The sequence below is a fragment of the Hippocampus comes genome, unplaced genomic scaffold (assembly GCF_001891065.2).
Source record: "Hippocampus comes isolate QL1 unplaced genomic scaffold, H_comes_QL1_v1.1 scaffold7, whole genome shotgun sequence".
Lineage (NCBI taxonomy): Eukaryota > Metazoa > Chordata > Actinopteri > Syngnathiformes > Syngnathidae > Hippocampus > Hippocampus comes.
Genome location: NW_017842060.1, coordinates 5,486,171 through 5,497,549, shown reverse-complemented (window position 1 = coordinate 5,497,549; position 11,379 = coordinate 5,486,171). Strand labels below are relative to the sequence as shown.

Below are 11,379 nucleotides of genomic sequence, written 5' to 3'. Positions count from 1 at the left end.
ATGAAATTCCATGCCTGGAAGAGTCCAAAATGCCATTTTAATTGTTTCAACGACTCGGGATCTACCAGCCTCTCTGCTCCCACCATCTCTGAGCGCCATCTTGAAAATAGTCCTAATGAACCTCTTCCTCCGAGTGGGGAAAACTTTGCAGATTAACGTTTTTTAAAATATATATTCTTAGACTTTATTGGAGTTTATCTGTACCCAAAAAAAGGCTAAAACCAGCAACCAAACAAATAATATTGCTCTTATTCATGGAGTTCTGAGTGATTTCATGATGTTGAACTGAGCAATGTTTTTAATAATACATTTGCACTGTGTGTGTGCGTGTTTGATATTTTTACAAATCAATGAGCAACCTAAAGCGCTAAAAATGGCTTGCTCTCTTTGGTTATACCGTTCTGATTGATGATTACTGAGTTAGAGCAACTCCTCAATGTGTTTAGGCACTCTAGAAACCAGCCCAAGCTGTTGCTAGCCAGCTAGCTAGCTAGTTGCGACAGTATTAAGTAGCCAGAGCCTCCCTCAACCTCCCAATTAGCCACCATAGGTAACGTGAGCCCAGCTGAGCTTTTTTTGGACCATCTCATTGTTCTTCTTCTTCTGATACTTTCTTTCAACGGTTGTCTCAGCATTTGAGCCTCAGTTTTGCTATTCAATATGTAATAATGACGTGGAAATGTGTGTATATATATACTTAACTTAACTCTACTAGATTTATAGAGCACTTTCAAACAAACCACAGCTGTAATACAATGTGCTATACATGGAGCTAAATTAGTCACACAGCAAAGACATTTAAAATGATAAATTAATTACATAAAAACAATAAATCACCCCAAAAACAATTACATACCATCCACATACCAGTGTATATGTATGTACGCTTGTTCAGAAGTTGATTAAAAAATGTCCTTATTGACATGAAAGAATAGATTTTTATTTATTTATTTATTTTGCCACTTTAGCAATGTCTAGACTACAATTTTGATTAATTCCATGTCATTTTGTATGGAATAAGAATCCTTCAAAAATTAGGCCATTTCTAAGTAGTTCCAGAATTTTAGCGTAATGTATTTGAAGATAATAGACAGGAACTAAACAATAACCAAATACGCTAAAAGAACTCGTCTGGCCACTCTTCTCAACTGGCAGCTCACCAATCGCAGCATGACAATAAGTCATCCTAACATATGCCTAATTGTTTACCGCAGCTTGTTTACATAAACACAAACTGATGGGGGAGCTGCGGTGGGGGATGGGAGTGCTGTTGAGTGTTGAGAACCGTGCACACTGGAAGACAGAGCTGGGGAAATTAATTTAAAAAATGGTGGCAGATAATTACTTATCAATTAAAGCTGTTATCCAACCTAATTAGGCGGCGTTCATTAAATTCAGCCAATTTAAACCTTAATCAAAGCTAGCGGAGCCTGACAACAGAGCAGGGGCCAGCGAAGGGCGCCCCCTAGTGCACCATGGAAGAAGTTGTGTGCTAGTCAGTTTTTTTCCAGGTCTTTATATGCTTTTCAAGTCAGTCACAGCCCTTGCCAAAATAGCCCAAAAACAAGAACTTCTTCTTTCTTCATTTAGCCACAAACAGGATTGAAGCAAAATCAATATTTCCCCTGTGAAAATGTCGTGAGGTAGATTTATTATGTTTTTACCAGTTTAGTTTTAGTCTTACTTCATATTGCTGGTACTTCCCACAATGTCTTTAATTTTATTTTGGTGTGCTGGGCATTAGTAGTGGCATTTTTAACCACACATAAACCCAGATATTGTAGCATTGCACTGCATTACAACAGAGAATTAAATCTATTTTCCTTTTTTTAATCTGCTTAACCCCATGAAGGTCGTGGGCGTGCTGGAGCCTATCCCAGCTGTCTTCGGGCACCCTGAACTGGTTGACAGCCAATCGCAGGGCAAGAATTAAATCAAATGTAGATAATTAAAAAAAAACATATATATGTATTTTTTAAAGTATCTACATTTGATAATTTTTCTGAATAACCATGCAACTACAATGGCACATGGATTTACGAGTGACTCCACTTTTTTAATGCTCGAAAATATACCGGTGTATATATATATTGGCAACACATGCACACAGAGCATACAGCAAGCAGGGGTATATTTATACTCTGCAAAAAAACAACAAAAAAAAACAAACAAACTAATGCAGCTTATTTACTACAGTTTTGTTGTGTTTTATCATCAAATCATCATCTGATGGTATGTCTGTATTTATTACACTGCCCCCTGGTGGTTATAGGGCGTTATAACGAGGCCTGTGGCGTACCTTTCCCCCTAAAGTTGAAAAATATTGAAGTATGTTTCATAGCCCTATAAAGGGTTGTCATGCGTTTGCAGTTGCTTCCAAGACAAATAGGCTGCATCTTTAAACGCCTATTTTACCCAGATTTGTGCAGGCCTCTGGGACACACAGTAAAATCGGATCCTTGAATCGTGGAATATTTGTGGTTCATCTCCATTGAAAAAAACAACAAAAAACGAATGATATATTAGCTTTTATAGGTTCATAGCTGGCCCGGGTAGAGTGGAAAGAAGTACTAAAGCTGCTCCATCTACCGAGAACTAAAACTTTTTATGGTTGTTTAAAACTAATCTGAGTTTTTAATGGAACTGTCAGAGAGGGATTCGCGTAAGAATATTGTGGTTGCTTTGTGGCGTAGAACCCAACCATCGAGAAATGTTTCTAATATTTCGGTTAGCTTCTTCAGCAAAATACAACAACTAGCTGTCAGTATGATGCGCTGCATTTCAACAATTGCTAGGGACTAACAGTACGTTTTTAATCACGATACTTTTTCCACGATATTGGTGGTTGATGCATTGATGCAGCCTCATAATCAATTTAAATATTGGAGATATGGGATTTTTTGTTTGTTTGTTTTTTTTTGCCTGTTATGTGTGTGTTCCATTGCACAGTGGCAATTTTGACAGCTAATAGTGACAATGCAATGCATAGGACGTCCCCGAAATAATGTTCAGTCCTCACCCTTTTGTTATAAATACTCTTAAATGTAATATTTATTCATTCGTTAGATTTTTGGGGATATTAAATACTGTATATGCTTTCGGAGTAAAAGCTCTGTCTCCTTATTCATGGGCCTTTTATGTATATTTTTAAGTTTTTAATTACAGCGGTGGCTGTTGCACTCAGCCACCGCTAGGTGGTACAAAGGTAATTGTAGTCAAGGAAAACGAACGAAATAGCTAAAACTCAAATTTGAAAACACATTTGCACATTTATTGAAAAAAAAACACAAAAAAAAAAAACCCCCAATAACAGACCTAAACTACATTTTGGGTTCATAAGACTGTCTCTGACAATAATTCCAGCAAAAATGTCCTTTTTTTTCCCATCTTTGTCAATGAATTGCACAAGAGCTTTTGACGTTTATTTAAAATGTATTAATTTCGTTAATACTGTACAGCCGTGAAAAAGGAAGGTCATTGTAGGGAATTGTAGTTTACTCAACATAATTCCACTTTAATACATTACTTTTTTTTTTTTTTTTATCTTACACTGGACAAATACCGCATACTCTATATATCTTTAAAAACTCAAACTAATACTAAAACTAACAAAACTCAATGAATCGAAACTAATAAAAACAAACAAACCCCTTCTCAAAATAATCAAAACTAACGGAATTAAAAAAAAAACTAACGACCTGAAATCAACATAAAAGCAAAGCCAAATGACAATTTGAAAGCCATTATAAATCTGGGTGACAGGCTACTTGGTGTAATAGGTCTTGCAGTACATCCCTGCAGCCCTATTATCAACGACAAGCACAATATTACACAAATAAGACCCCTCTTAGAGTAAAATCTTATCTTAAGTATTTTTTTGTTTGTTTTTGTAAAAGCTCTTGATGGTGTTGCGGCGTCGCAGCACTGAATGTTGCGCCGCACCGGGCAGACCAAAGTATGATCCTGATGTATAGCGAAATCATTCCTTGAAGAGAACATTTCCGTCCATTGATGGTGATTGGCGTCACTATTAGCACCCCGAGACCGCGCCCCCTCTGGCCTCTGCTTTGATTGAACGCCTTCTCTTCCAAAAGGCCAACCGACAACAAAAGCCCCAGCGCAGAGGAAGGACCTAATTAATATTGGCTCCTGTTTGCTTGAGTTAATGAATGAGTGAATTATGCACCTCTGGGACAACGCCTCACCCGTTCGGTTTGAATGACACCCGCCCCCTCCCTCCATCCCAGCATTGTACTCCAATTTCACCACTCTAAACCTGCACCGGCGGGCCCCGTGTCATCGAGCAGACCACTACACACACATAGACTGAGCCCCCCCCGCCCCCCTGCCCCTCCAAGTGAGTCCATCTGTCCTGTCCATCTTTAGCCTGCTAGGGTGTGTTTTGGTTCATTGTCTCCAGCGTGTTTATTGTCTTAATGCAGAGCCGCTGTTCCAACCCGTGTCATCGGCTCAAATAACTTCCATCCCATTAACACGTTGGAGAGGCGGGGTGGGGGATTTGACAAACCAAAATTGGCTGCAATCTGATACTCTCACACACACACACGCACACACACACACACACACACACACACCAACACACAAAATTTTAAATCACAACTACACACACGCACACACACACACACACACACACACACACACACACACACACACATTTTGGTCAGATGAAGGGGTGGAGGAGAAAGAAAGAGGATCCATATTATTTGCATTAAAAGCCTTGCACCGTGAAATTCATGTATAATTACAAAAAAAGGGTGGTGGAGGATGGGGGTGATGTGCATGTGTGTGTGTGTGTGTGTGTGTGTGTGTGTGTGTGTGTGTGTGTGTGTGTGTGTGTGTGTGTGTGTTATGCAAATGGGGGACATGTGTGGAGTCAATCACGCTCGGAATTGGTTATTTTGTGATATGCTAACACGGAATGTATGGTGACAGATTGCAATTATCCCGTTATTGTAATTGTCAAAATCAATTCAGCGCAGGCTGACTGCATCGGGCTTGCGTGGAGGGGAAGCAGTTCTCATGCTGAGCTCTTCAAGACGCGCTGAAATTAGATAAATACCCCATTTCCGCAAATAGTGGCCGGGAGGCATTTATTTACTTAACTGCAGATGAGGGCAGACATCAATTAGGGGGTCGGCCTTTATTTGTAAAAAAAAAAAAAAAAACACATTCTGGGAATACAGTGATCCCTTTTAATTGGGGGAGTTATGTTGCAGACGCACCTGCAATGGATGAAAACCCGCCATATCGAGACCATGTCCAAATCACAATTTTAAAGCTCCTAATCCCTCCCACATATTGCTGAACTCGGGCTGAGTAGTATTGTGGACCTTAAAATATGATTTGATAATGATTCTTTCGCAAGTACAGTAATTCATTTTCGATTTGGATTCTTGAGGTTCGATTTTCATTCAACATTGATTTGGGTTGGGGGTTGGGTTAAGGGGTAAGGTTTGAGTTAGGAGTTAGGGTTGGGGTTAAAGGTTGGGTTAGAGTGAGGGTTAGGGTTGGGAGGTTAGAGTTCGGGTTGGGGTTATGTTTATATTTATGGTTGGGTTAGGGTTGGGGTTCTGTTCGGGTTGGGTTAGGGTGAGAGTTGGATTTAGGGTTGGGGGTTCGAGTTAGTGTTGGGGTTGGGATTGGGTTAGGGTTTGGGGGTTAGGGTTGGGGTTTGGGTTAGGTTTAAAGGTTGGGCCAGGGTTAGGGGGTTAGAGTTTGGGTTGCAGGGTTAGGTTTAGGGTTGGGGTTAGGGTTGCGGGGTTAGGCTAGAGTTAGGAATTAGATGTTAGGGTTTAGTTTAGGGTTAGGGTTAAGAGTTCAGGTTAAAACTGTTGGGTTAAAAATCACCCGATATGAGTAAAACCAATTCAACACAGTTTTGTTTGTTTGTTTTTTTAACACGAGCAGCCCAAACAACATTATCGAGGAAATGTGGTATATCCAATGTGTTAAAATTGAAATTGTATGTCAAGTGAACATATGCGAAGCAGTTATGTCAACACCTGGTGAGATTGGGCACATTAAGTAAACCAATAAGTCCCAATAAAGACAGCAGGAAGCACAGGGCAGGTTCTTATTCTGCAAATCGAGTGTCATTTTCTCCTGAGTCTGCTGTTTTGGATTGCATTTTCATGTCTCCTTCTTGTTTGGATTACCGGGAAATCAAAACAAAGTATTGTGAATTGAGTAAATTACGATAGTCAAAAAGGAAAAAAAAAAGAATATTGTGTACAACTTGTTCCAGCCAACTGCAGTTTATTTTCATTATTTTTTTGTATTTTTAACTCATTTAGTACAATTGTGTAATGCAGGATTTTCTCCGTTGTTTACTTGCAGCAACTACTGAAAATGTATTGTGTTCCTTATTTTTGTTCTTTTTTCTAATTGTCCAACTGTATGAGTTTATTTTCTGGGGAAAAAAGTGTGCGCCGAAAAGTGTGCAGTACTGACATGCTTTTCATTTGTCTGTACTGCCCCAATGTGTTGGAAGGATGCAGTGCAGGTTAATGCAAAATAAATAAATAAATAAAAACCAATTTCATGTTCAAAATATTCCTTTTTTTTTTTTTGTTCATTTGACATTAAACAGTGATAAAAAAAAAAAGTCACCTCGTATTACTCATGGGCGTCAAAATATTTTGACTTTTTAATGGCCAACTCTTCACATGTACAATATGCATGATATCATTTGGGTATACTGTAATAACACTGAATCCTATGTAAAGTATCAACACACAACAAAAATTAACAATTATTAATGTTGTTTTTCAGTCTTTCTCTGCCTTTCTCTTCATCCGTGTTAAATATTTTTCCATGTTGAGTGTTTGTTCATTGCACTTCAGACAGTATCTCCTGCTGTCTTGTGTGCGTAGATGCTCGATGCAAAAAGAGATACACCTTTACTCCCTGTATACAAACTAACAATGAGAGCACCACTGCCACCTACTGTAGTGGATGTGCAATTACACTTTATACTCGTAATAAGCATGCTACCTGGAGTCATACTCGATCCCTGCAGTCGCCCCATTATTTGAGAATATGACGTGAATGTAATGGCTGTCTGTCTCTATATGTGCCCTGTGGTTAGACGGCGACCTGTCCAGGGTGTAGCTCGCCTTTTGCCAAAATGAGCTGGGATAGGTACCCGGGATCCATTCATTCATTTTCCGATCATTATCCTCATAAGGGTCGCGGGGGCTACTGGAGCCTATCCCAGCTGTCTTCGGGCAGTAGGCGGGGGACACCCTGAACCGGTTGCCAGCCAATCGCAGGGCACACAGAGACGAACAACCATCCGCGCTCACACTCACACCTAGGGACAATTTATAGTGTTCACTCAGCCTGTCATGAATGTTTTTGGAATGTGGGAGGAAACCGGAGTACCCGGAGAAAACCCACCCAGGCCCGGGGAGACCATGCAAACTCTACACAGGGAAGCCGGAGCTGGAATTGAACCAGGTACCTCTTCACTGTGAGGTAGACGCATTAACCACTAGACGACTCACCCGGGATCCAGTTCATCCAAAATCCAATAGTTCAATTAATTTTTCAAATCTTTCCATTGTTTGTTTGAGGCAACGATGCAACCGCGACGTCGGCCGAGCATGATGGTGTCTTGGTAGGTCACAGCACCTACAAAAGGCGTCCAATCGTGTCACTTATATGTCATCCTTGAATGACTGGGGGAAATGCCATGATGTGTTGTGATGTATTTTAACAGACTTTATAGCACTCTTCTTTCTGACTCAGCGCTGACAGCCATTTTGAAAAGTGAGCGGTGGAATTTACTACTAAACGTACAGTTGCTATTTAGTTAGTTAGTCAGTTAGTTAGTTAGCAAGCAGTCTTAACTCATGTAAATTAAGAGAATAACGAATGGATCCCAGTAGTCTAAATCCAGAGTTGACAGCAATGTAAAAGTAGCTTTGTGCTATGACTGAAGAGCGTCGGCCATGTTGTGCAGGTAACGGCACACCTGACACTATTTAGCCGTTAACTGCATCCACCCACGGCTCTACTCCACGCGAGATGGCGCAACCTCGCCGAGTCCAGCTCACGTCTTTGCCCACTGACGTCCGGTCCTGTGCGGTCAACGGAACCGTCCTCGCCCCGAAGTCTCCGCCAGAACGCGGCGGTGGTTCCCGGCCAACGACGAACTGCGTGCCGGGTTCGGTGCGCCTCGTCATCGCCTTGTTTGAGCCGGATGAGCGCAGCTTCAGCGAGTTTAGTTACACTCAGCTGCTGGAAAGCAAGGTAAACTGTGAAGTTTGAGATATCTTGGACTCGGTGGTCAGAAGTTTGTATCGTTCTGTCGTGATGTTTTAGCTCTTTAATCACGTGGGTCTGTATCAGAAGTTTGTGTGCTGTTTATAGGTCATTTAACCGAGATTCTTTAGAATGGGTTGTGTATTTACGGTGACATTTTGCTAACAAAGTGCCCTTGCGTAGGTTGTAAAAACAAGACAAAATTGTCCAGATGAGTGCATGTGAGTAGATGGGCCGAGATTAATCTACAAATTATTGATTATCAAATTCATCAACTCATTTTTAAATATTCGAAGAATCATTTAGAGACATTGCTGAACTTAAATTGTCCAAATACTTCGATTTCAGCTCCTCAACAATAAATATTCTTTGATTTCTATGGTTCTCTTCATGAAAGCAGACCTAATCAAAATAAGGCATTTGCAAACATCTACTTTTACTTTGGAAAGCTGATTGAATCACTTACTGAATCAGTTACACAAACGTGGGTGCATACATCAATCCCTCTTGTGTCATCTTGCTTAATTGTTTTCTTTTTTTTTCACTGAACGATACCAAATGAACACAAAATTGGTTGATTAAACAATAGAATAATTATTATAAAAATATTCACTCGTGACTGCTCAACATGTTAGGATGATTGATTTATTTGATTATCTCCCCCAAAATCTCCAGCTCACTTTCAACCCTAAAGAGAAGCGCTGCAGAAATTCAGTATGTGGAAAATGTGTTTAACAGTAAAGGGGGCAGAGGTGTTGTTTTTTTGAGGAGGATAAAAAAACCTCAAACAAAAGGAAATGTGGTCTTTTCACTGAACAGCAACCTATTTGTGTATTATGTTGATGAATCTTATTTGTTTCTCTTTTAAGAAGAGCAACAAAAACGATGAAGTCAAGCCTCAGTCCAGATTCGAGGTGGAGGAGCAGAGGGAGAAGGAGCAGATGGCTGACCTTGCGAAGAAGATGGAGAAAAAATATGTGAGTCGCTGCTTCAGTTCCTCTTTTGTCATTTTCCTCCTTTCTAAGAAACTTCGTTTTGGGTTGATGTGGACAAAAAAAATGTTTATTTGCAGACAGTCAAGAAAAAGCGAGACCGCGTTCAGGACTTGATTGATATCGGCTACGGATACGATGATGAGGATTCCTTCATTGACAACTCGGAGGCTGTGAGAACTGTTTTCCCAAACGCATTAGACCAACATAATGAGAGTTGTATCAGAAGGGCCGTCGATATCAATATGGAAATGTTGATCTTTAATTAATTTGGTGCTCAGCTCTGTTGGTTCATTTCGATATAGCTCTTGCATAGAATGTTAAGGTTCTATATTATACCCTGTGGGTGCTTACTGGGCCACTGACTTGCACCTTGTGACTCAAAATGTTGGCAAATTCACGTCACTTGGATCTAACGTGATGTCACATCCCAATTTGGTTGTCGCAACAGTACGATGAGTTTGTGCCGTCCTCCATCACCACCAAATTCGGAGGCTTCTACGTCAACTCTGGTGTGCTGCACTTCCGCCAGGTTTCTGACACTGAAACGGATGATGGGACCACAGGAGAGAGAAAGCCAGAAACCGCCAAGGTAGGCCAACAATCTCTTCGCTGAAATGTAAAGTTCCTGCAGTGAAAGCACAGAAACATAAACTGCAATATTTTACTTGTTGTATTTACTTTATAGCCCATATTGCCATGTGATAAAACTTGCTCTCAATGTACAGAAACGTGACCTGAAAGACGGACAAGAGATGCCAAAGAAGAAAAGGCGCAGAAAAGTTCTGCTGGATAAAAACGATGTTGATGCAAATTCCAGGTGAGACTTAGAAAAGTTCAGTTTGGCATGTGTGTGACGTGCTGTTATTCTCTCGCAGAGTCTCATCTGAGCTTGCAGCGGGTGATGAGCTGACGATGAAGAAGAAGAAAAAGAAAGCGGCCGTCACTCTGAGCGTCACCAGCATGCTGAAGAAGTTCCGGCGGGAAAAGGAGCGAGAGCGGAAGAAAATGGAGAAAGCTAAACAGCGCATGGCGAGCATCCCACTAAGTCCTGTGACACCACACTGCCCGGCGGACGCGGGTGGCGGCGGGGGCTCGGGATTGGCCGACCCGCTGCTCAGCTTGATCGGATCCACAGATGAACAGGCACTTCTCCAGGCCGCCAGTACGGTGGAATTTGACATCGACCTGGACTGTTTGTTGGATGTCGGTGACGAGATATCAACACCCCAGTCTTTAATGGAGGCGCCCCCTCCAAACCAGCCCAGAACAGACCATCCACACCCGCCTGGAGCCTCTTGCGATGCAACACAGCCTCCAAGCAGAAAAATGACCCAATCACAAAAACCTAATTCAGAGATTGTGTCATCTTTTCATTGCGCCGTCCTACCAGAGGGACTCCCGCCTCCACTAGAGAGCAGCATCAAGAAATTGATGCTGGTAAAATGCACCTATGCAATTGGTCCCAGACACGATGATGTCACAGCATGTTTTCAGCGCTGCAGTACAGATGAACACTTGTACACACTCTGTTTGTGCAGGCAGCCAAGACCGCGGAGGGGGAGTCCAAACTCAAGTTCTTCACCCCGGAAATCAACTCTGTCCTGCTAGAGTGAGTCACACCCAGATGGTGAAAAAAATATTCTCACTCTGTACTTCAGTAGTAGTACAATTACTTGAGTAAAAGAATAACTTTGGTAGAAGTACAAATTCCAGACCATGGTTTTTTTTTGTTTTTTTTGCTATTACACTAAAACAGTGTAATTGCACCTCCACTGCAGTAGGTGGTAGTGCAAATGCACATAACCGAAACTCCCACCGGTTCTATGCCATCAGTTTTCCACCTATGCTTCAAATGACCCGGAGATGACAAATTATGTGCTTTTCACTTGTGATCTTTTTCAGCATAGAGTGTCAATGTCGTGAGCACGGCGGCCAGTTGCGCTCCCGGGTGTACACGCACCTGTCCTCTTTCCTGCCCTGTAGCAAGGAGACGCTCCGGAAACGTGTCAAGAAACTCAAGCTTGCAGTGAGTAGTTTGATTGAACCACACTTTTTTTTTTTTTTTTTTTCTGAATAAAGGGACTTTTTTTTTTTTTTT

General features: G+C 41.3%; 1 protein-coding gene across 2 annotated transcripts in view; it reads left to right on the top strand.

Moving 5' to 3' along the window:
* The first annotated feature begins 7,670 nt into the window (after nucleotides 1-7,670).
* ubn1 (ubinuclein 1) overlaps nucleotides 7,671-11,379 on the top strand; it is an 11,040-nt gene continuing 7,331 nt past the window's right edge. The window contains exons 1-8 of one of the 2 annotated variants that reach the window (XM_019861771.1): nucleotides 7,671-8,274; nucleotides 9,156-9,263; nucleotides 9,359-9,451; nucleotides 9,730-9,870; nucleotides 10,007-10,098; nucleotides 10,157-10,718; nucleotides 10,820-10,890; nucleotides 11,184-11,307. In XM_019861771.1, coding sequence (XP_019717330.1) covers nucleotides 8,050-8,274; nucleotides 9,156-9,263; nucleotides 9,359-9,451; nucleotides 9,730-9,870; nucleotides 10,007-10,098; nucleotides 10,157-10,718; nucleotides 10,820-10,890; nucleotides 11,184-11,307 — 1,416 coding nt within the window. In that variant the 5' untranslated portion in view covers nucleotides 7,671-8,049. The remainder of the gene's footprint in view (nucleotides 8,275-9,155; nucleotides 9,264-9,358; nucleotides 9,452-9,729; nucleotides 9,871-10,006; nucleotides 10,099-10,156; nucleotides 10,719-10,819; nucleotides 10,891-11,183; nucleotides 11,308-11,379) is intronic. The other variant, XM_019861772.1, reaches the window with a different exon arrangement.